This window comes from Mercenaria mercenaria, chromosome 11 (assembly GCF_021730395.1).
Source record: "Mercenaria mercenaria strain notata chromosome 11, MADL_Memer_1, whole genome shotgun sequence".
Lineage (NCBI taxonomy): Eukaryota > Metazoa > Mollusca > Bivalvia > Venerida > Veneridae > Mercenaria > Mercenaria mercenaria.
This window is the reverse complement of record NC_069371.1, coordinates 6265612-6292623: the sequence shown is the minus strand read 5'-3', so window position 1 is coordinate 6292623 and position 27012 is coordinate 6265612. Positions and strand designations below refer to the sequence as shown.

The 27012-nt window shown below is 36.2% G+C and overlaps 1 protein-coding gene across 1 annotated transcript in view; it reads right to left on the bottom strand.

Annotated features, from left to right (window-relative positions):
* Positions 1-1358: 1358 nt before the first annotated feature.
* LOC128546986 (uncharacterized) overlaps positions 1359-27012 on the bottom strand; it is a 48805-nt gene continuing 23151 nt past the window's right edge. The window contains exons 5-10 of the mRNA XM_053518459.1: positions 24787-25038; positions 23095-23154; positions 17033-17182; positions 15931-16068; positions 12653-12805; positions 1359-8563 (exon numbers count right to left, since the gene is read on the bottom strand). Of these exons, the coding sequence (XP_053374434.1) occupies positions 7644-8563; positions 12653-12805; positions 15931-16068; positions 17033-17182; positions 23095-23154; positions 24787-25038 (1673 nt within the window). The 3' untranslated portion in view covers positions 1359-7643. The remainder of the gene's footprint in view (positions 8564-12652; positions 12806-15930; positions 16069-17032; positions 17183-23094; positions 23155-24786; positions 25039-27012) is intronic.

The window sequence follows — 27012 nt, the reverse complement described above, 5'->3', positions numbered from 1 at the left end:
GACCTACTGACCTAGTTTTGGAAGCACGTGACCCAGTTTCGAACTTGACCTAGATATCATCAAGATGAACATTCAGACCAACTTTCATACAGATCCCACGAAAAATATGGCCTCTAGAGAGGTCACAAGGTTTTTCTATTATTTGACCTACTGACCTAGTTTTTGATGGCACGTGACCCAGTTTCGAACTTGACCTAGATATCATCAAGATGAACATTCTGACTAACTTTCATGAAGATCCATTGAAAAATATGGCCTCTAGAGAGGTCACAAGGTTTTTCTATTTTTAGACCTACTGACCTACTTTTTGACCGCAGTTGACCCAATTTCGAACTTGACCTAGATATCATCAAGATGAACATTCTGACCAATTTTCATAAAGATCCCATGAAAAATGTGACCTCTAGAGTGGTCACAAGCAAAAGTTTACGCACGGACGCACGCACAGACGACGGACGCTGCGCGATCACAAAAGCTCACACTGTCACTGTGTGACATGTGAGCTAAAAAATAGCCAGTTTTTTCGTGGTAGTATACGTACACATCTATACTGTATTTATTAGATCACTAATAGATAGAACCTCCTTTTTGAAGAGTATTCAATTCCTAACATAAACCTACTTTTACTGCAATTCTTAGTGGGGGCGTAGGTTCAAGCCCTACTGGGACCAAATTTTTTTTCCTTATTTTCCTTTTTTTCTAGTATGTTTTTACTTCTTTCAAGACTTATTATTGATTTATTGTACAAAAATGGAAAAAGATGAATCTTATAAGCGATTTTTTGGTGTTCAAAGTGAATTAACTACTTAAACAGAAGGGGCAGAGTTACACAACTTTAAAAATATTGAGTTACATGCAGTGAAAGTCCTCTATTTTGCTTTCACTCTTATTGTGTAAGAAATTTAGGTAGGTTTTACGTCTTCCCTAAGGTTATTTTTAAATGAAGTAAGCAAAATTCAAAACAGAAACACAGCATTCGACCTTATTTTTTCAATGTTGAATTATGAATTCTATCTCATTAAATCCGTTTACTTGAGACACCATAGTAAAAATGATATTGACATTTTTATTTTGTGTTTTATAATTGTTTACCAATAGTTTGATGTTTCTTTTATTAAAATTAATGGTAAAATGAGTTCTCTGCAAACGTTTTAGATAGTGGCTATCACTTTGAAATTTGTCTCTACTTGAGCTTGAGGAGATACCATAAGTTATACAAAATTTATAAAAAAGGGTACGGTAAAAGTTGTTTAAAAATTGCAAAATAGTGCAAAACACAGTTACCTTTCAGAATATACCAAGCAAAGGCCATTTTGTAAACATTACTATTAGTGATCTAATACATAAACTACATAAAGTAATTGTTCATGTTTTTAATTACAAAATTTGAATCTAATATATCTTTAAGCATATTGCAGGCATAACAATGTTTTTATACATCAACAAATTATCACATAATACATCCTGGCTGGTAGCTAACAACTTCTTGTAACACTTAGAAGAAAAATCACCAGTAAACTGTGCTAAGGGGAAAAGTTACTTGAAGTCAAAGACCTTTAACACTTATGGCACAACGGCCTGGCAATCGACGCAAAGCTTTCTGAGCAGCAAAATGCCCATAAGTAACACAAAATCATAATACAAATTTAATTCCTTTAATTTTACCCAACATACTTGCTAGGCTAACAATGAACTGCGTAACTTGAACAGGTTCTTTTAGATAAATGTTTACAAATTGTGATCAGGTAGTTTCTCATTTTAAGGAAACCAAAAATGTTCATAAATTAGTTATGTATGAAAATATGCTAATTTTTGCTGCCTGAAAATTGTGATGGAGGTCTTTGACCCAGTTTATGCCAGAGATCATTTCATTTTCAAATGAGCATTACTGTTTTATGACAAATGTGAGGGTTTTTTTTGTTTTCAACAAGTTCAATGTCAACATTACCAAAAACTAAACATGAGATTTTTGTTTTCAACAATTCTGATGTGAATACTAATGATAATTGATCTATGATACTTTTGTTTTTTAAACAAAGATGGACACCATGCAACCATATGTCACTAGGCAACAGAGTTGTATACCGTACTGAATTTAATCAAAGAGTCTAATAAAATTATATTATGCAAGTCTTTATGATCATTGTTAAATGCAACAAGTTCAATAAATTCAATACTGACACTACAATAACTTTATATTCTATTTATCACAAACTAAAATAGAAACCTATAATAAAAATCATCCAACCTTGACTTCAGTACTATAAACAACAATACATGTATATACTAATGGGTACTAATTTTTGGAGATTTCATGGGTCAGTCAATCTACAATAGGCGATTCCAATGAAGAAATAAAATTCCCATTTGTTTTGCCTTAGAAACTTGAAATCCACAAACTTATAGCACCATACAATAGATGTTTTAACAGAAGAGATGAAATTTCTATGACAATAAAATTAAATGATTTCACAGTAAAAGTAGTTTGGTTATTTAATTTTGTGCTTCAAGTTTGCTTTTATTGTTTAGCGCTTTTTGGCTGTTTCTCCAAGTTCCTGGATTATGTTGCGCCTCCTTTGAAGAGTATCTATGGCATGGCTAAATTCAGACCGTACCGTACTGTTACCGAAACGCACCGACCCACCCGCTAGATGATGTGTTTAAGAAGGATTATCGAATATTAAGATTCTAGATAATCCCTATTAACAATGAATATAATAAATAAACTTGCAAACTAAAGTTCTTTGTTTTGTTAAAGGTATTTGAATACTATTTAGCAGACTTGGATTTTTAACACAATTTATGCACAGCAATGCAATATCACCATACAATATCAATTTACCATGTCAGAAAAAAATCACTCTTTTCATTGTACTGTCACTAAGGATAAATTTGTTCATAACATGTTATTCTTATTCATGTCTTTCAATTCAATGTCTTTGTTACTTACTAAGAATGATTTTTTAAAAGTAATATGTTAAAAGACCATATATTAGACTGGCTATAACCAAATATGTTATCCTCTTTAAAGAAAGTTATTATTATTATTATTATCATTATTATTATGATAAATGAAAATATAAAACCATGATGTACAAGCAGTATACATTGAAACCTTCCATTTCAAAATTAATATAATAATCTATCATACTATTTCATTTTTACCATTTTCACAGTATCATAGTTACTACTGTATACATTTCTATGTGTTCAATCTAATTTAAGTAACATTTTATGACTTTTCCATATATTCTGTTACATTTACTTCAGGATAAAAAATTCTGTAAGCTTCGATTCTTATTAGGTCTTATTGTCTTTTGTAAATTTTGTAACTCTAAATGTAAAAATATTTGAAATGACTGTGTATCTACTGTTTTGATTTTGATTAGAATTTCCAGTTAATTAACTTTTTAACCAAACACAAGTTTTACAGCTGCTTGAAAAAGTATAAAGGGAGGTAATAATAATTTTATAAACTCGCATTTCAAACGAATTGCTGTTGAACAGTAACTGTCAATGTAATTCTTTGAAAAATGTTACAAAATTGTTTCTATATTTCAAATATTTATCAAATTTATATGCTATAAAACTCTGTCTTGAAAATAAATAAATGTATTTAATTAATTGTGGAAGTTTCAAACAAATCAAAAATATTACCAAAATAAGATTGACCACCTCCTAAACTATAAAACATACAAAATACATGGCTTATCACAAAATATACTTAAAAATGCTTTAAAAAAAAAAAGACATTAATTTTACAAAATCAGTGGTGTGAGAAGAATGAGTGTACAAAGAATAACATAGGAATAACAAGTATGCCCATGGGCAGAATGTCGAGCCCGCCAGCTGTTAAGTGTTACCTTGGCCCCAGGGATCTGGTTCTTGCGCATGACACTCCGTCTCATAATGTAGAGATGGTACCTAAGGCTATGTATTCAACGACAACAACAACAAATCAAGTGCAAAACTGAAGTGCATATCGCTTATCTTACACTTGCAATAATTTAACATAGCACCGTGCAGTAAATAAGGGAACTTTTGACAGCGACATTGGCTTCGTTGTTTTGGTGGATTAGCTAAAGAAAGGTGATTGTCATTTCTTTTTAACTAACACAACCATTTTATTTATACTAAAGAACGTCTGCATTATTTTAACAGAAGTTTCTGTAACGGTCGATTCCGCAAGGTAAATGCGATTCCGCAAGCCTCGGTCAATATGCAAATTAGGTACATTTGTACAGTCATAAAATGTGAAATAACTTCTTTTTGCACAGTTTTTGGTATGGTTTTGGTGTGACCATCAGATAGAATTACATTTTTATATCGCTCTGTAAATAACTCATACATTTTGAGGCCTTGATTATTCTTGGCAAACGAATTTTGTAAAATTGTTGAGGGATTCGATGTCGTAAAATTCATATAGTCTATTTATATTTTTTCTCACGAATAATGTTTTCTTTCCTATGATCATACCATACCTGTAAATTATCGGCAGTAATAAATAAAAAAAATGTCTTTGAATTAGTTTGTTTGAAAATGAAAGATAATGCTCAACTTTTTTGTTTGAATGATTATTCATAGATCTTGAAGTAAACCATAGTTTTGGGAAACACATCCGAATCTATGCATACTTTGTAGAAGAGTTATCTGTCACTGGCTTCACTTTTCCAAGTAGGACCAAATTTTTCGGTACTCCGGCATTAAGTTTTCAATAGAAAGTAATATCAGATGCAATTTGTGTTTTTAGGTACCATCTCTACATAATGGTGAACATTCGTGCCAAGTTACATCAAAATCCCACCATGCATGAAAAAGAAATGCTCCGGACAAAACTTCAATTTGACCTTTGACCTCCAACTGTGACCTTGACCTTTGAGACAGGAACATGGGGTTTACGCATGACACTCCTTCTCATTGAGGTAAACATTCATGTCAAATATAAACAAGATTGGTCCATGCATGTCAAAGTTATGGTCTGGACAAAATCAGACGGACGCACATACACCGACCCACCAAAAGTGACGACTATATCGAGCTCACCGCAAGCGGGCTCGACAATAAAAATCACATAACTAATAGTGAAAGACATAATTGGCACTTACATAAGATAGAATAAATACAGACAACCTCTAATCATTAAATGAAAACACTCTAGAATATTTGACTCATGCACTAAAACTTATATTAAGCAGCCAGATTAGAGACATAACATCGCAGCTTAGGCTTACTGCTGCTCTATACAAGTTGAAATTACACCCCCACCCCCCCCCCCACCGCCAAAAAGTCAATTTGAGAAGTTGGGTGATTGGCTGTTTAAGGCAAGTAACTGCCTAATACAGGTGGCTGCTACGACAGTTTCAACTGAATATCTTTGTTACAGGACATCTATGAACAAAACCTTCTGGCTATAAAAAAAAAAGACAATCGGTATGCATTCTGATGTAAACAGCTGCAGTGTACTTAAACATGTTAATACAGACAAACTGCAAATAAAGACCACTTCTTGACACTTTCAAGTATAATACAGCTGACCCTGCCTTACTGGCCACCTGACATTTTCTTGACCGGCTGCTTAATAAAGGTTTGTTTACAGATTTGACTGTGGCAAGAAGAGATAACATGTATTGGTGTACCCAGTTTGACTGTTAACTCATAGATATAATGGGGTTATTATAACAGTAGCTTGATCTTGGATGTTGTATTTGGCTAGAGTGGATTTTTTCTGGGCTGGATCACAGGAGGTGCATAAGTGCTGAGTGTGACAAACACAATATCCCAGATCAAGCTACTGTTACAATGACCTTTCTATCATATACTTCCAACTTTTTGTTTATTGTTTTAGCAAATGATGACTATTTTTCTCAAAATGATTTTTTGTGTGTCATATTTACAAAACTTGCCAGGTCATGAATACTGATTAACAAAAGTTGTCTGGCAACATGCAATACAAAAGGTACAACACTGAATTTTGCTCTGCCTGAATTTTACTTGTGAAGCTGTACTTTTAACCGAATTTATATAGGTATACAATAAATATATAATATATTAGAATATTAAAGGAAAATAAACTAACAACAATAACATTAGAGAGGCTGTGATTCCACACTTATACAGGTATGCCTATGTGTACAATTCTTATATTACTTTAAATGCCTGAGGTGTCAAAACTCAGAACATTGCAAACTATACACAACAATATAAACTTACTGTGGGTGATGTTCAACTATACATGTAAAAGCTAACTGACATTTTGTAAACATGTAGTTACATGTATATCTGCAGTGAAGGATCTGATTAAAGTTATTCAACAACTTTAACTGGCATTTATTGTTATGTATAGCAATTTACTACACATTTACATACATGTATGAAACTGCAACCTCTCGCCTATCAAAGCTTTCACAACTTATCCTCTTTGGTTTTCTGACGCTGATATCATATTGACTCTGATATTGATTACTATTACCAAAATACAAGAAGAACTAACACAGTCTGTAAAACAGCATATGTATAAATATGAGCTGCATAACCGTATACTGTTACAGATGTGCACAGTTTCAGAATTTATATTATTAGAACTAATATAGTATAGAATTGTAATTGATTGTTTTCTAGCAAAATCACATAAAACACCGATCAATTTATCTAATGCCTAGATTTGTTTGAGATGTATGTATGAAAGCTACAATATCTTCAGATAAAATCTCTATAAAACCAGTATCTCAGCAAGCTGTCTTTGGCATCTAAAACAGTTATTAGTTTCTTGCAATACAACCTTTCATACTTTGATCAGATCTCAGCACCACCCGACTTTGACCTACAGTCTCTTTGTATGTTCTGTCTTCTACTTTTCCTCCATTAATCTTCTGAATCGTACCATTGAGTTTTAATTTATTGATTTTTTAACAATGACCTGGAGTCCATACTGTTCGTAGTTCATTGATTCTAAAGTATTACATCACTTTTAAAGAGTATGCTTCATTCAACTTAGATCTTAAATTATCGATACCTGGTGTCAGTCTCCTCAAATATAAAATCAAGAAACTTAAACTGCTCATTGACTCCACATTCCTAGCAGTCTCTGATTGCACCTCTGAACTGCCTCATACCTGAAGCTTTTGGAATGTTGGCAGATACTCCATCATTAGTTACAAAGCTCTTGGAGGAATTTCCCTACACTTGGTGGTTAATAGTTAATCTTCTGTGCTATTCTGTTAGTATTTAGTTCCACATTCAGACTGAAAACCCCTTAATGAAGGAGAACAACAAGGTGAACCAACCTGACAAAAACATTCCGACAGCGCACACACACCTGCCTGATCTGGACCATCTGGTGCTGGTCTATTCCTGTTCTACCAGTTCTAATCACATGGTATATCTGTATCATAAATATTTGTACTGCCCATTTTGTTGGTAAAGAAGTTGTAATGAGCTCCTTTAACATTATTTGCTGTCATATAGCCGAGTATGAGGATCAATTTTTAACTCAGTTTGCATTCACATTGTAGCAGCAGGAACTGGCAACAACTGCTTGGAACTGTTCCAAAAATAATATTCACTGAATTCACTCCTAAGAAATTGTTTCTTTACTCAGGCTGTCACAAAAACAGAAGAACCTGATTTACTCTTGAATCATGTTGTCACTTTACAGAGTTTTCTTCAGTTAAATCTGAAGCCATATTTTCTGCTGCTTGCGTACCATGTATCAAGTCAGGATCTCTCAAACTTCCCGATGACTCATCATTCCCAAAAGCCCCAGACTGAATGTCAGAACTTTCTTCAGTTACTTCCCTTGAAGACTGGCTCTCTATACTAGGAGGCACATAATGAACTCCAGACCTGGGATGCAAATCTGCAGACGACATTCCATCATCAGTGATATAACTTCTTGGAGGAATATCTGCAACACCTTGTGATTCATTGTTTACACCCCCTCCTGGCTCTTCAATGCTAGTATTTGATTCCATTGACCGAAGTTCACTTAGGAAAGGAATACCACTTGTACTTGATGACCCATCCTGTCCACCCCGTTCTGAAGGAAGGTTAACACCTGAACCTGCTTGAGCTGGCTGCTCACTGTTTCTCATCTGTCCTTCCTGACTACACGGCATATTTGCAACATTAACATCTCCTTCAGTCTGACCTGTTGGCAAGTTGTTATTAAGAGCTACTTCTTGTCTATTTACAGCTATATAGCTTGTATTTTCAATAGCTCCAGGATCAAAGTCATACTGACGTATACGATCATTACGCAGCTTCACTGCATCATCTTCAGGGTTTGGTTGTGACTGAGTACCAGCTGGGTCGCCGTGAGCTTGAACAGGTTGTGTTCCCTTGATTGATTCATCTTCAATATCTCTAGATGGCATTGAGGATAGATTAGAATCAGTGTTACTTTCAAAAGACTGATTTGAGGCACTACTGTTCAGTCGAGTCACAGACATGTTACTTGAACTTCTGTTCAGCTCAGTAACATTACTTGAACTTCTGTTATATTCTGGTTGCCTACTTGCCTGCTTCTGTAGAAGCTGTACACTTGTTGCATTTTGTTCTTTGGGACCTGAAATTTCAAAAATAAAAATATATATTTGTTTTGGGTTTAATGCTGTTTTTCAACAGTATTTCAGTTATGTAATGGTGGGCTGTTAACTTAGTAAGTGTTTCCTGGATTCTGTACCAGCAGAAATTTGTTCTCCAAAAGTAACTGCCAACTTCCCAACATGAACAAGATATGGCGAACAAATGGTTTCAGACACAATGTCTTTTAACAATCGCCATGAAGAACATAGACTGCCCGAGGACTGAACTCCCGAAGCGATTTGTAGATTGGCACTATTCCTACTGAGCTAAGCAGGCGTGCAAAATATATATTTAAAACATTTTCTAGCTGGCTTAAAAATCATATTGACACAATTACTGGTCATATGGCAACTTTCCAGCTTTGCTGTTAGAGGAAGACCTCAGGTTTCCCTCTAGATATTATTTTGTAACAGGCAGAAAATACTGTAGGCCTGACTGGGAACTGAACAGGGGACCTAAGCTCTAACCATATCACTGTAAAGGCTAGCTCAATAGCAAGAAGTATAAGTGCATCCTTATTCTCTACCCTACTACAATTTCATCATGGGTGAATACATACACACTGAATAAATTTCCTTAATGTAAAACAACTAGATGCACACAGGCATTATGTTGAGCCCGCCCTTGGACACGTAACTGTGACCCTCCCCCCCCCCAACCCCCGACCCCCACTGACCTTTGAAAAGGGTCTGTCTTATTCAGTTAGACATTCATGCCAAATATAAACAAGATTCCTAAATGCATGTCAAAGTTATGGGACAGGATCCAACAAGATCTTTGACCGCCAACTGTGACATTGAACTCTGTGATAGGAACTTTGACACTCCGTCTCACTGAGTTTAACATTCACGCCAAATTTAAACAAAATCCCTTAATGAATGTCAAAGTTATGGCCCGGACAAGATCTGACATAACCTTTGACCTCCTACTGTGACCTTGACCTTTAAGATAGAAACCTGAGGTTTGCACATGACACTCCATCTCACTGAGGTTAGCATTCATCCAAAATATGAACAAGATTCCTCAATGTATGTCAAAGTTATGGGCCAGACAAGGTCTGACATGACCTTTGACCTCCAACTGTGACCTTAACATTTAAGATAGCAACCCGAGATTTGTGCACGACATTTCGTCTCACTCAGATTAACATTCATGCCAAATATAAACAAGATTCCTCAAAGAATGTCAAAGTTATGGGCTGGACAAGATCTGACATAACTTTTGACCTCCAACTGTCACCTTAACCTTTAAGAAAGGAACCTAGGGTATGCACTTGACACTACGTCTCACTGAGGTTAACATTCATGCCAAATATAAACAAAATTCCTCAATGCCTGTCAAAGTTATGGGCCGGACAAGATCTGACATAACCTTCGACTTCCTACTGTGACCTTGACCTTTGAGATACGAACCTGAGGTTTAAGCATGACACTTTGACTTACTGAGGTTAACATTCATGCCAAATATATCCAACATTCCTTTATGCATGTCAAAGTTATGGGCTGGACAAGATCTGACATGTCCTCCATCTGTGACCTTGACATTTAAGATAGAAACCTGAGGTTTGCACATGACACTCCGTCTCACAGAGGTTAACATTCATCCCAAATATAAACAAGATTCCTTAATGCATGTCAAAGTTATTGGCCAGACAAGATCTAACATGACATTTTACCTCCAACTATGACCTTGACCTTTGAGATAGGAACCTTGGATTTGCACATGACACTCCCACTGAGGTTAACATTCATGCAAAATATAACAAGAGCTGTCAGTGGACAGCGCGCTCGACTATTCTCAGTGCTTGATAGATCATTTAAATTTGCTGGCATGAAATTTCACGCAAACGTGAAGGACTGTTTCGCGTGGGCTTAAATTCGCGCATTTTCAATTTTAGAAAGGGAAAATATATAAACAAACAAGAAGCTGCGTTCAATAAACGCTTGATGCCCCCGGTGGCATCCTTGTCAATACAAAGCAACCCAAGTCCAAACTGAGGTCAAGTTCTAGGTCAAACTGAGGTCAGGTGATGTCTGAAGATGAGGAATGGTCAGAGGTTACATCTGCATTAGTATCAAGTCATTTTAGTAAGGGGTATTGATGCTAGACGAAAAGGTCCCATTTGGTTAACCAAGAGATGGCCAATATAAATCAACCTAAGTCCAAAATGAGGTCAACTTCAAGGTCAAACTGAGGTCAGGTGATGTCTGAAGATGAGGAATGGTCACAGGTTATGTCTGTATTAGTATAAAGTCATTCTAGCAAGAGGTATTGATGCTAGACAAAACGGTCCCATTTGGTTAACCAAGAGATGGCCAATATAAAGCAACCTAAGTCCAAAATGAGGTCAAGGTCAAACTGAGGTCAGGTGATGTCTGAAGATGAGGAATGGTCACAGGTTATATCTGTATTAGTATAAAGTCATTCTAGTAAGGGCTATTGATGCTAGACAAAATGGTCCCATTTGGTTAACCAAGAGATGGCCCATATAAAGCAACCTAAGTCCAAAATGAGGTCAAGGTCAAACTGAGGTCAGGTGATGTCTGAAGATGAGGAATGGTCACAGGTTACATCTGCATTAGTATCAAGTCATTCTAGTAAGGGGTATTGATGCTAGACGAAACGGTCCCATTTGGTTAACCTCGTACGGACGGATGAACGGACGGACGGATGGACAGGACGATCACTATATGCCTCCCGCATCAGTAGATGCTGGGGGCATAAAAATAATAATAGCGCGGTCTTAAATTCGTGCATCGGTCCTAGCACGAAATACGCGAAAATTCGTCCTACGCGAATAAAAATGATTTCACAGAATAAGCAATGAGTAAAACTTTAACATTACAAAAAGCATATTCCAAGTAAAAAAGGGCCATATTTCAGTCAAAATGCTTGACAGAGTTGCCTCCTCCTTTCTACAGACTGGGGTCATGATGGTAAACAAGTATGCAAAATATGAAAGCAATATCTCAATGGACTTTGAAAATATTTGGAGTGGTACGCAAACTTTAACATTTATTCTAAGTCGAAAAGGGGCCAAAATTCAGTCAAACTGCTTGATAGAGTTGCCTCCTCCTTTTTACAGACTGGGGTCATGATGGTAAACAAGTATGCAAAATATGAAAGCAATATCTCAATGGACTTTGAAAATATTTAGGGTGGTACACAAACTTTAACATTTATTCTAAGTCAAAAAGGGGTCATAATTCAGTCAAAATGCTTGATAGAGTTGCCTCCTCCTTTTTACAAACTGGGGTCATGATAGTTAACAAGTATGCAAAATATGAAGCAATATCTCAAGGGACTTTGAAAATATTTGGGGTGGTATGCAAAATTAAACATTTGTGTGACGCCCACGCCAACGCTCACGCTAATGCCGACCCTGGGGCGAGTAGGATAGCTCCCCTATTCTTCAAATAGTCGAGCTAAAAAAAGATTCCTTTATGCATGTCAAAGTTATGGGCTGGACAAGCTCTGAAATGACCTTTGACCTTCTACTGTGACCTTGACCTTTGAGATACGAACCTGGGGTTTGTGCAAGACAATTTGTCTTACTGAGGTTAACATTTGTGCCTTATATAACCAACATTCCTTTAGGCATGTCAAAGTTATGGGCTGGACAAGATCTGACATGTCCTCCATCTGTGACCTTGACATTTAAGATAGAAAACTGAGGTTTGCACATGACACTCCATCTCACAGAGGTTAACATTCATCCAAAATATGAACAAGATTCCTTAATGTATGTCAAAGTTATGGACCAGACAGGGTCTGACATGACTTTTTACCTCAACTATGACCTTGACCTTTGAGATAGGAACCTTGGATTTGCGCATGACACTCCCTCCCATCGTGGTTAACATTCATGCCAAATATAAACAAGATTTCCTCCATGCATGTCAAAGTTTTGGCCTGGACGAAATAATTCAGATTGACGCATGCACATACAGCACATAGCAATTTGGACAACTATGTCTTTGCTTAAGCACGTAGGCTGGACAACAAAATGCGTAATTTATTCCTTCAAAATTCCTGACTGGTCCTTAAAAGTTGGATTAAACTTTCTCACCTTCAGGAGCATCTGTCTGTGGAATTGATATATTCAGTTCTTTATTTGTATCAGCTTTTGGTGTCTGGTTTATATTCAAATTGTTCCTATTCCCTTGGTTTGAGTTTCTATCATTATTCGCATTTGCTTGATTTGAACTTCTGCCATTTAATACTGTAAAAGGAAAAAGCGGTTTTCAGTCACTAATAGCATCTATTAGTCGTTATGAAATCAAAAATATTTCCAAAGAACTTATCTTCAAAGATCTCATGTTTGTACCAGTCAGAGGAAAAAAATTAAACCATTTTGAATTAAACAAGGAACTTTCATGCAAACAAAATCAAATGATTCCACACTACATAACTATGTTTTGTTTGTTCGTTTTGGGTTTAGTGTCATTTTTCAACAGTATCGCAGTTACAGGTACAGTAACAAGTGATATAACCATAATTCCTGGATTCTGTACCTGCACCAGCCAGCAAGCAAGTGCCAACTTCTCCACATGAATCCGAGGTGGAGGATGAAATGATTTCAGACATGTCTTTTATCGGATCGTCACAGAAAAACAAATGCCTCAGCTGGGGATCAAACTCCAGACCCCTTGATCTATATACCTGTGCTCTCCCAATTGAGCTAAGCATGTGGGTTAACCTAATTATGTAAAATATCTATTACTTCAAGTAACTTGACGGGTTTATCCAAGGCGCTCACACACTGATGAACACCTCATCTATCATTCATGTATTTATATGAATATTTAAGCTTTACATTTATGCCAAATCAATCAGTTAGCAGCAACATTAAAACAAGAGCACCGCCTGCATGTGTCATTGCTCGTCTGCAAGTGCCAGACAATATGTAATAAAAGAATTATAGTTATTGGTCTTCCTATTCAAAGCTATAGAAAGTATTCAAGAAAGTGAACTTAAACAATAAACAACAGAGAAATACTAATTTCCTAAGTACAACAAGAGCTCGTAGAACACGAAATGCCCCCCTTGATGCATTCAGTAATTGCACAAGGAACAGAAATTATTTGGTCACTGTGCACAAAAGTTCTACTGTTCTAGGTAAAAGTGACCTTGATCTTTGACCTATTGACCTCAAAATCAATAGGGGTCATCTGCTGGTCATGATAAAAAACTCCCTATTAAGTTTTGTGATCCTAGGCCCAAGCATTCTCAAGTTATCGTCCGGACACATTTTAACTGTTCAAGGTCACTGTGACCTTGACCTTTGTCCTACTGACCTCAAAATCAATAGGGGTCATCTGCTGGTCATGATCAACCATCCTATTAAGTTTCATGATCCTAAGCCCAAGCGTTCTCAAGTTATCGTCTGGAAATGTTTTTACTGTTCCCGCTCCCTGTGTCCTTGACCTTTGGCCTACTGACCTCAAAATCAATAGGGGTCATCTGCTGGTCATGATCAACCTCCCTATCAATTTTCGTGATCCTACGCTCAAGCGTTCTTGAGTTATCATCCAGAAACCATTAAACTGTTCCTGGTCACTGTGACCATAACCTTTGACCTACTGAACTCAAACTCTATAGGGGTCATCTGCTGGTCAGGATCAACCTCCCTATCAACTTTCATGATCGTAGGCCCAAGTGTTCTTGAGTTATCATCCGGAAACTGTATAAATGTTCTGGGTCACTGTGACCTTGACCTTTGACCTACTGATCTCAAAATCAATAGGGGTCATCTGCTGGTCATGATCAACCATCCTATCAACTTTCATGATCCTAAACCCAAGCGTTCTTGAGTTATCATCCGGAAACCGTTTAACTATTCTGGGTCACTGTGACCTTGACCTTTGACCTACTGATCTCAAAATCAATAGGGGTCATCTGCTGGTTATGACCAACCATCCTATCAACTTTCATGATCCTAAGCCCAAGCGTTCTTGAGTTATCATCCGGAAATGGATTGGTCTACATACCGACCGACGACATCTGCAAAACAATATACCCCTCCTTCTTCGAAGAGGGGCATAAAAAGTGCCTTAATTCTGACAAAATGCATATCGGAGTTATGGTTATTGGTCTACTTACTTATCTAATGACGATAAACAAGTGTGCAAAGTTTTAAAAATCAGATGAGCTAAAAATCTGGCATAGCTTTATTTTAATTTAATTATTTAATATTTTTTCTGAACTAAACATAACGTGGGTATATATTTTCTTAGTTTGCGACAGTATTATGATGATCTCGGTTTCGATTCAAAATTTGATAAGAGGTTGTTTTAAAATTTTTGGTACAGAGAGCTAAATCACTCAGTGTAGAAGCATGTTTGCTTGGAATAATAAGGTGGACTATATATCAAATGGGTGTGTTAAAAGGCAGGATTTACACAAGCATAAACCCTAGAAAAGCAAGTACATGAAGTATTGCTATTCAAAACAGATTAGCCGAATGGAAGGTGACTTAATCGTTTCAACTGCAGCATAACCTAATTAACTGATTTCTGCCAATGGAAAGTGGGACCCTGACCTTTGAACTAGGGGTCTGGGCTTTGCGCACTACATGTTGACTCATTATGGGGAATACTTATGCCAAGTAATATTTAAATCACTTTATAAACTGATTTTCAACTATTAAAGGACTAAAAATGAATTTATTCTGTACTCATTTCACCTCAAAAATGCAAAAAATGCTATGGTATTCAGTCTTGAACACTTCCATACATACACTGTTGCACTGTTTTGGTATGAGGGAGTTGTGTTCTTAGAGCCTGGCTCTTCTGACTGAACGTCTGTCCTTGTTTCAAAACATTCATATTTAAACTTGTGAATTTTGTCAATTTTGCAGTCATCTACATTGTAACATCCAAGCAAATCACAATAAATTAATCAAATTAATTTTCTAATTCAGAACTTCACCTTCAAGAAAATGCTAACTGGATGTCTAAGTAAGTCTTAAAATCATTTTTTTTTTGGGGGGGGGGGGGGGGGGGGGAGGGGGGGGGGGGTGGGGTTTAACATCACACTCACAAAATCATAGGTCATATGGCAACTTTTCAGCTTTTTGTGGTGGAGGAATTCCTGAAAATGCCCCTCTAGGCATTACCTCATGCATGGTTGTTTGCTTGGATAGAACCACCAAACCTTCTGTAAGCCATTTGGAAGGCTTCCTCAATTGAAAAAATTCTACACTCCAAGCAAGATTTCACATCCAAAGAAGTTAAGGTAAGCAATTCAAAGTTGGTGACCATAACTGTTTGACTACGGAAGCCCACTTATGTATGGCATCAATTTGCAATATTAAGTCTATAAAATTATAAATGGTGAAATACAAACCTTTATTCTGATGAAGGCGAAGAACGTTTAAGGCCTCTGTGATCTGAAACTGAATGAACAACCTTTCCAAATCCTGCAGGGTATAGTCTCGATCATCCAAGATGTCTAAAAACTCAATTCCTGGACTTCCATGTCTCCCTGTAAAAAAAAACACTTTACAAAACAGACAAATCAAGACATCTCTATTTCATGAAAGTTTTCAAAACAGGAAGCCTTTAACTGCATCTAACTGGCTCTTTTCAAATTAATCAACAACCACCTTTTTCTATTTTAAGTAATATTGACTTTGGACACACTGTAAGATTTAAGCAGCTATTTTGTCTTATACTTTGTATCCTTACTTGTGTTATTCTATATCTATTTTTGTCTTTCAATCAGTAACTAGCTTTTGAACCACATGACCGTTAAAGATGTTTTCATATTAGGTACTGGACAATATAACATTTTTACAAATTCCATGTTAACAAAAACATAACAGCTGTTGAATGATGAAAGTCAAAAAAAGAACCATAGAATATAACATTTAACATATTCCAGCACAATACTGAGTAACTTTGGACTCATACCCATCTAGAAAACATATTGCACTCGCTCGTAATTTAACATTTTTTTGTACAATTTGGTGATATATTTGGACGAGTACCAATTTGAAACACATATTGCTTGGAGTTGATAACATTTTCCAGTAGCTTAACTAGATTCTCTTTTCCCTAACCTCTACTTTTATTCATAGTGATCCTGACCTTGATCAAACAATCTTGGTACTGATTATACAATCTTGGTACTGATCAAACAATCTTGGTACTGATTATACAATCTTGGTACTGATCAAACAATCTTGGTACTGATTATACAACCTGAAATGAATCTAATTACTTTTTTGTAACTAAATCTTAACTAGAGTTATTTAGCACACTACTTTGAAAGCCTTGATACCACCTTAACTGTTGTCCCAGGCCTACATATTTGGCTTCCTTTTAAAAAGCCCATGTAAATAACTGTTTTCAAAGCAATGTACCTAGCACCTTATCCACAACTCAAAGGTGTGGCAGATTCACTAGAAATAAAATAGAAATGATCCATGACAGTAGCAACCACATACCAATTTGTCTTTGTTCTCTTCTGCTGACATTAAGATCTCCGTTGTTAACGATATGATTCCACCATGGCTCGTTATCACTGGTGTTCTTCTTTTCTAATGCCTCACCCAACATTTTATATACATTGGCCTTTAATGATGATATACTTGCACCTGTAGCAGGGATAAAGTTTAGTTTATACTAATGAATACTAAATCAGTTTAAGTTGATTGTTAAGTAAGTTCAACAACTTATATTAATCACTCTTGACACTTCATTCCACGTGGAATCTGTCAATCACCAGAGTGACAGAAGAGATGCCAGTTTCCCTTTTAAAATGCTGAGTGCCAAGCAAGGGAGCTACAACTACCATTTTTTCACAACTTTGGTATGATGCAGCCAGGGATCAAACCCACTATCTCCCACACTCTAAGAAACTCTACAGCTAGGCTATCGAGGCAGTGATAAATGTTGTTCCCTTGTTCTGGATTTGACAACTTACATGCGAATATTCCACAAAGCAAGCACCGATACATGCGAAGCCATCTTTCCTTGGACTGGCCTCTAAGTTAGGTGGGAGAAACTCGAGAGCATCTTGGAAATTTTCAGTACCTGGACTGGGATTCAAACTCCAAACCTCTAGATTGACAGTCAAGCGTATTACAACTAAACCACTGGATCAGCCAAAGATGTCCTTTAAAAATTTGTTTTGCTATTTTTAGCTCCAGAACTCCTTAAAAGGAGCTAAGCAAAACAATATGAACAAACTTGAGAGAGGCCAATACAAGGATGCTACAGACAAATTTGGTGAAGATCCATCTAATGTTTCATGAAATGTAGTCATTTAATTAAAGATTTTTTAATTTATAGGGCTGGCACCCTCTAAAAGGTACCAAGTGGAACCATTCAAACAAACTTAAGAGGGATCCTTACAAGAATACTACAAAGCAATACATGTGAATATCAATCATGCAGCTCATGAGAAGAACTTGTTTAAAGGTTTTTCTATTTTTATCTCTAGCAGGCCCTAAAAGGGCCCAAGCGGAACGATTTGGATATAGGAGCCTCTGTGGCTAGAGTGGTTAAGGTCGTTGACTGAATCACTTGCCCCACTCCAATGCGGCTTGGAGCCTCACTTGGGATGTTGAGTTCTTTACCTCAGGAATCCATTCAGCTGGCTTCCGGAAGGTCTATGGTTCTACCGAAGTGCCTGCCCTTGATGAAATAATGCTCAGTGGGTACCTGGATTTTTCCTCCAGTGTGGCTCCAGCTTAAATAAATTATGTATTTACCTGCATAAATGGAGTCTATCCTTGCTCTGGCTTTAACTACCATAGATACCCATGTATAATGCGCGCCTGTGTATAATATGCACCCCAGATTTTAGCACAAAATATTGGGGGGAAAAACCATTTTTGTAAATTTTGAGGTAGACTGAAAATGAAAGTATGAAAGTGGCTCGACTGTGTACCCCGATTTCGCCTGGTACATTGATTTCACTGGATTGGTACTGTCTCGTTTTAGTTGGGCTAGTTTCATGCCCATCAATTAGAGACACATGCTGGACATGCCGAATAGCACTATCGAAACATCACTGCGCATTTCGGTGTATTGATCATGTGATCTGGATAGCCAGGTGTTGTATGAATCAAGCCCACCAACTGACACCAGTAATAAGTTTTACCTCTGCAGTGGATGAGAGCGGAATCTGTCTCGCTGTACTATTTTTCTTGAAAATAAAAACAAAATATTGTTATATTTGTTGTTTCTTTTTTGATGTAAATATTTTTAGCAATTGTTTTCTACCGTACATGTAAGAAATGGTATCTTTCAAAATGATGAGCTTCTCAATTCAAACTGTTAACAAAAGGTGTGATCATCTTTTGTTACAGTCTGTTACTTTTTAGATCAAATGTCCTGTAATTATCGGCAATTAGAATGACGCCTTGTGTCAGTTTTGTTGTCTACAGTTTGATCTTGGTTAAAGATAATACTAGATCTTTAGTTAGTATCATAATCAGGGGTCTAGCCAGGTCCAATTTTTTGGGAGAAGTCACTTCTCCCTCAAGCTGATTTAGGGAGAAATGGGGAGACTTCAGGGAGAAGTGGGAAGACTTCTTCGATTTTTTATTTTTACCTCAACGCTGTTGAGTGATTCGAAAGGTGGCTATAATTTTCTTGTTTCTAGATAAAAACAAGAGGACCATGATGGTCCTGAATCGCTCACCTCTTCCCACATGACCCAGTTTTGAGTATGACGTCGTTTTTTCTATTATTTGACATAGTGACCTAGTTTTTTAGCTCATGTGACCCAGTTTTGAACTTGACCTAGATATTATCAAGATAAAAATTCTGACCAATTTTCATGAAGATCCATTGAAAAATATGGTCTCTAGAGAGGTCACAAGGTTTTTCTATTATTTGACCTATTGACCTAATTTTCGAAGGTACGTGACCCTCTTTTGAACTTTACCTAGATATCATCAAGGTGAACATTCTCACTAATTTTCATGAAGATCTCATGAAAAATATGGCCTCTAGAGAGGTCACAAGGTTTTTCTATTTTTATACCTACTGGCCTAGTTTTTGACTGCACGTGACCCAGTTTTGACCTAGATATCATCAAGGTGAACATTCAGATCAATTTTCATGAAGAGTCATTGAAAAATATGGCCTCTAGAGAGGTCAAAAGATTTTAATTTTTTTAGACCTACTGACCTAGTTTTTGACCGCAGTTGACCCAGTTTCAAATTTAACCTAGATATCACCAAGGTGAACATTCTGACCAACTTTCATACAGATCCCATGAAAAGTATGGCCTCTAGAGAGGTCACAAGGTTTTTTTATTATTTGACCTACTGACCTAGTTTTTGACCGCACATGACCCAGTTTCAAACTTGACCTAGATATCACCAAGGTGAACATTCTGACCAATTTTTATGGAGATCCATTCACAAGTATGGCCTCTAGAGAGGTCACAAGGTTTTTCTATTTTTAGACCTACTAACCTAGTTTTTGACCGCACATGACCCTGTTTCGAAACTGACCTAGATATCACCAAGATGAACATTCAGACCAATTTTCATACAGATCCCATGAAAAATATGGTCTTTAGAGAGGTCACAAGGTTTTTCTATTATTTGACCTACTGACCTAGTTTTTGATGGCACGTGACCCACTGTTGAACTTGACCTAGATATCATCAAGATGAACAATCAGACCAACTTTCATACAGATCCCATGAAAAATATGGCCTCTAGAGAGGTCACAAGGTTTTTCTATTATTTGCCCTACTGACCTAGTTTTTGTAGGCACGTGACCCACTTTCGAACTTGACCTAGATATCATCAAGATGAACATTCTGACCAATTTTCATGAAGATCTCATGAAATATATGGCCTCTAGTGATGTCACAGGGTTTTTCTATTTTTAGACCTACTGACATAGTTTTTGACAGCATGTGACCCAGTTTCGAACTTGACCTAGACATCATCAAGATGAACATTCAGACCAACTTTCATACAGATCCCATGAAAAATATGGCCTTTAGAGAGGTCACAAGGTTTTTCTATTATTTGACCTACTGACCTAGTTTTTGACAACACGTGACCCAGTTTCGAACTTGACCTAGATATCATCAAGGTGAACGTTCTGACCAATTTTCATGAAGATCTTGTGAAATACATGGCCTCTAGAGAGGTCACAAGGTTTTTCTATTTTTAGACCTACTGACCTAGTTTTTGATGGCACGTGACCCAGTTTTGAACTTGACCTAGATATCATCAAGGTGAACATTCTGACCAATTTTCATGAAGATCTTGTGAAATATATGGCCTCTAGAGAGGTCACAAGGTTTTTCTATTTTTAGACCTACTGACCTAGCTTTTGAAGGCACGTGACCCAGTTTCGAACTTGACCTAGATATCATCAAGGTGAACATTCTGACCAATTTTCATGAAGATCTTGTGAAATATATGGCCTCTAGAGAGGTCACAAGGTTTTTCTATTTTTAGACCTACTGACCTAGTTTTTGAAGGCACGTGACCCAGTTTCGAACTTGACCTAGATATCATCAAGATGAACATTCTGACCAATTTTCATAAAGATCCCATGAAAACTGTGACCTCTAGAGTGGTCACAAGCAAAAGTTTACGGACGCACGCACGCACGGACGCACGCACGGACGGACGACGGACGACGGACACCGCGCGATCACAAAAGCTCACCTTGTCACTTTGTGACAGGTGAGCTAAAAACACTGATGATGTGACAATTCATTTTCTTAGTTACATCATTTCCCATACAGTGGTTATTGTTTCATTACAAAATTCTGAAAAAAGTTGTTTTCAACAATTCAAGCCGATGCTGTAAATCTATCCCGCCGATTTTTGGTTATATCTTGTATGAATGCAAGATGAAAGTGTTTATTATTAACACCGAGTCACCACTGCGATGCACAGTATCTCACTCGAATAAAACTGAAAGTAAACTGTGTAAACTAGAAATACATATTTAAATCAATACATTGATGAAAGTCAATTTAACATAGTTAATACTTTACATGTCGTTCTTTGGCCATTCTTTTACCATAGATACCAAATAATTGTGTACAATTCCAATTAATCGCATAGTTAATCAACAATTTCTTTATAAAACATTTTTTTTTGCACTTGCACAAGTTGACAATTAAACACAAAGTGTCAAAGATGTAACCGCGGCGCTAATTGGCAGAACACAATTGTCTCTGGTGTATCGGATAATTTGATTCGCTTTCACACTTCTCGTGAAAATCTCGCAAGTACCTGAAGTAGGAGGAGCTTAAATTATGCTGTCGGCATGTGTTTGTGTATTCAACACTCATTTTGACACCGTGCAAACTGTCAACAGTCTGGATAGCGGTAATTAGTGAGTGCAGATCAAAGAAAATCGGGCGACTTGAATTTCGCTTTGAGGTTAGATTTGAGTGGTTTGAAGTTCCAAAGTGACTATTTCGCTTAAGTCGCCCACTTGCGAGAGCCCTGATAATAATTTTGATTTTTGATGTCTTTAAAATACTATCAAATTTATATAAAATTAACTTTGTTTAAGGAAAAATAAACCATTCTGATCCATTACAGAACATAACTGCAATCTTAGATCATTTTAGCCTAGACAGTTAGCGTGAAGAATAGTTTCTCTGTACTAGAATGGCAAAAATCGTATAGACAAACTTGTTTAATACCAAGTTGGAAAATTGTCTACAGTGTGTATTATATGCACCCACAATTCGAGGGCAGTCCGGGGGTAAAAAAACTGTGCATTTTACACGAGTATCTATGGTATTTATATATTTACTGGCATAAATGTCTTCAATACTTGCTCTAGCTTAAATAACTTGAATGTAGGACGTTTTGGCCTGGACGTTTCGGCCTAGGATCTTTCGGCCTAGGATGTTTTGGCCAAGCATTTTTTGGGGGTAGGACGTTTTGGCCAAAAATAAATTGTGGTTCCATATCGTGCAAAATATGGTCTGGAGATTATTCTAAAGAATGTTATCGTATAAGTGAACAAATTAAACTGATAATAAAACATACTCTCATGGTATTTTATATTTATTTTTTATAATCTTTTTATATGTATACATATATATATACATATAAACATTGTATATACATATACACATTGTATATATATGTGTGTGTGTGTGTGTGTGCGTGTGCGCGTGTGTGCGTGTGTGTGAAAATATTTGCCATTTACAACAAACCAAAAGAGTTATGAAAATAAATTTTATTCACAATTATCTTTTTAAAAAGAATGATCAATTATACTGTAAAACATATGATAACATATTAATGTCCAGATCATAATTTGCATATTATGGAAAAAAAATTGTTTTTGGCCAAAACATCCTACCTCAAAAATTTTCTTGGCCAAAACATCCTAGGCCGAAAGATCCTAGGCCGAAACGTCCGGGCCAAAACGTCCGTGGCCAAAACGTCCGTCCTCCAAATAACTTATACATTTACCTACATCATTACCTACCTTTGCTCTGGTTTATACATTTACCTACATCATTACCTACCTTTACTCTGGTTTATACATTTACCTGCATAAGTGGGGTCTAAGGCTGGAGGGTCTGACGATGGAAACTGGTTCTGTGTATTTCCTGAAAAGTGGAAAGTTAATCATTACATCAGAAATAATTACTTTAATAATATATCAATATACATTCTTTCCAGATACATACAGAAAGCATCTATAAATACAGTGATGCAAATGAACAAAAGGGTCAGGCCAGAAGTTATAACAACATTGTTGGGGTCCTTTTTGTTTTGCATGAAAACCATGATATATTCATGATCAAACTTGCTTTACTGGAGTACTTTTTTACTTTTGTCTCTTGTAAACATACATATGTCTAGTTTTGAGTACTATGTAAAAAGTAACAAAAACTACAGCAATCTTTGAATGTGATAAATACCCCTCAATATTGTTTTGTCAGAAGTTCATGGGTGCATATCTCTTAAAAACTTAGACACTCCTGTAAAAAAGCAAATGTGCACTTCATGGTGATCACGCCAAAATTAAAACTGAGTGTGTTTGCCCTTTGTCTACCCATCTTTTCAGCATTGGGTACATTGGTAGGTAAATAATTATATTTTTTCCCTTTTTTTAATAGTTTTCATGAAGCATACTATATGGCTTTACCTGTCTATGCCAAAAATATGAATGAGAAGCCTATATGTCATTTACAACAGTTATTTTATTGGTCTTACTATAAAACAACTAAGCTGAAAAAAGATTTCAAAGAATGGTCAAAGACTAAAAACGTGTATGCTAATAATTCTGAGTCTTCTTTTGCATTTGCAGCTTTTGTCTGTTTCCAACCTCTTTACGTATTACAGTTATCACATTTGAACCAAAGTCAAAAAATAATTATAAATCTCATTAAGGAGGTAGTATACCTTAACATTTGTATGTGCCCATGCCCAACAGGAAGCTAACTTGAGGATTTATGACAACGTATATGATCATGGTTTTAAAATTTAGCACAGCAATTACTGTAATCTAATAGAAACTGATTGAAAAGGAAATGTTTACTTGAATATAAATATTTCATATATTTTCTCTGGAAGACAATATAAATATTTTGAGTTCGGGCTAAAATCTTGAGTCATTGGTAAAGGGCAAACACACTTAATTTCAATATAGGCCTGACATGTGTACGAACTTTCCACTGAAATCCCTTTGTAAAGTTTGGAAATAGTTTGCACCTCAAATATTTTAAAACAGATCAATCCATCCAACCATAAGATTACTCCTACACACCCCACCCTCATTATGGTGGAGGAAGAGCCCACATGCCCCTACAAGCATTATTTCAGGCATGAGTGGGCACCTGGGTAGAACACCGCCAACCTCTGGCAAGTCAGCTGGATGGCTTACTCACATGTAAGAATTCTACACCCACAGCAAGGTTTTGAATCCACAGTGGTGAGCAGCAAGTGATCTGAAGTCAGCGACCTTAACCACTTAGCCTAAGATGCCCTTGAGAAATATTATTTTGTTTTAGAGTTATTAAAGTGGCTTAATTTTGTTGATGACTTTGATAATGAATCAATATATTGTAAGACCAACTGCAAATAAAGACCACTCTCTGGCTATACCATTATATACAGGTTTGACAGTACAAATGTATATTGCAAATGTTTGAACAGAAATTTAATTGGATGGCCTTTAATGCCAGTTGGATTCTGTTCACAGGTGATCTTTAATTTGTCTGGCACTGATTGATTACCAGTAGCTCCTGATGAATTGTTATCTACTGATGATAATGATGATGATGATGAGACTCGAGTATTAGACCTGACGGGAGTCTGAACTGCAGGTGAATTATCGGTCCAGTTGGGAATGTTTGGTGGATCTCTGCCTGGGGGGTGTCCATCTCTTCTATATATGTCCTGTGTCCACTGGTCACTAGAGGGCGAGTTACTAGATGACTGTCCATCTGTCTGTCCAGCTAAAACACTTTGTGATGATGCTACATTGCCTGCAGTAGAAATCAAGTTTGTTTAACCCTCAGGCCAAATGAGAAATATTCTTGAAAGTAACACAAGAATTTTGAAATAAGGGTCATTAAAAAAACCCCCGAATTAGCCTTTGTTCTAAATATTTCTATGGACAGTTTTTAAAACAAGGGGGCCATGATGACCCTAGTTCGCTAACCTGAGTTTCACAGATTGCTCCAACACTTTTGGTAGAGGGTCATGCATGGAAAATATCTGTAGAATTATTTTGAAACTGGGCCGGTGTTTTCTAACTAGAAGATTTTTTAAAGTATTCAGTGTATGCATATAGGAAATACTGAATACATATGTAAAAAGTGACTTCCTCCTCTGGTTGCCGTGTTTTTAATAAACTGGAATAATTTGAACAAACTTTATACATGCTCAATGAAGGAACATTTCCGTGATATTATTTAAGTAGATTTCATAGAGACAAAAATTCTAACCATGTTTTATGTAAATCTGGCAGACTATTAACCAAGCTTTTTTCAATGATTTGACCTACTTACCTACTTATTTAGCAAATTGACCAAGTTACAAAATTATCCTAGATTTTAAACAAACAAACAGTCTGACAAAGTATCATGAAGATCAGGTGGAAAATGTGACCTTTTTAGTGTTAACTAGGTCTTTCTATGATTTGACCTAGTGGCCTAGTTTTTTCCAAGATAATCAATATCAACCTGACCTAGATTTCACAGAAATAAACATTCTGATGAAATCTTATCATCAAGTAGAAAATGGGGCATCTAGAGTGTAAACAAGCTTTTCCTATGATTTGACATAGTGACCTACTTTAAGATCTTAGATATACAAGTTTTGAACTTACTGTAAATTTCATGGAGACAAAATTCTGACAAAGGTTTATGAAGATCAAGAAGAAAATGTGGTCTCTTGAGTGTTGGCAAGGTTTTTCTATTATTTGACCCAGTGACCTAGTTTTTGATCTCAGATAATCCAATTTTAACTTAATTTATATTCCATGGAGATTAACATTCTGACAAATTTTTATGATAATCAAGTAGATCTAATTTGACCTAGTGCCCTAGTTTAAGGCTCGGGTAATCCAGTTTCAAAATGTTTCTAGATTCCATAGAGACAATCATTCTGATAGAGTTTTATAAAGATGAGGTTGAAAATGTGACTACTAGAGTGTTAAGGAGGTAGGTTACTAGTACTGATGATAAACCCGGACAGATGGTAAAGTCGACCACCTTGGAAATATTCAATTGCAATCGGTTATTTATAAAATTGAACACACCATCTAATAGTTTCCACTTAAAACACCAACTGGTGTAAACAAAAACAAAACTGGTAAATATTCTGTATAAATAAATGACTTACATTTATTTGTATAAAAAATACTTATCCAAAATTACTGGGGAAGAGGGTGTTTTTTTGCGCATGCTCAGTGTCGAAACATGAAGGCCTGACATTTGGTAACTGTTCATTACTTGATCAGGAATGACTGTTGCAGCTTTTTGGGGAAAGTTTCAATATAATAATACCAAGAAAATTTTGTAAATGTCAAAGTGGTCGAATTTATCATCAGTCAACGTTCATACATTCCCCATTTTACAAACCCCTTTCAGGGCCTCACATCATGTGAGTTTGCTTACTAAATATAAATTTGAATTATGTAAAGTTTTCAGCACATGTTAAGCTTTATTTTGATACCGACCATTGATTACAATTTGCAGAAATAAAAAAGTTACAGGTAAAAAACCTCATTTTCTGTTCGGGTTTATCATCAGTACCAGTACCTTAATATTTGTATGTGCGCATACCGGAAGCTAACGTGACGATTTACGACGACGTTTACGACAAACTAATTGTGTTTGTATACCGTTCATCTGTAATGTCGCGGTACTTGACATTCGACGTAACGACATTAAACAAGAAACAACACAACAGTGTATTTCTTGTCTTTACCATAATATTTCATGTCATATGCATCA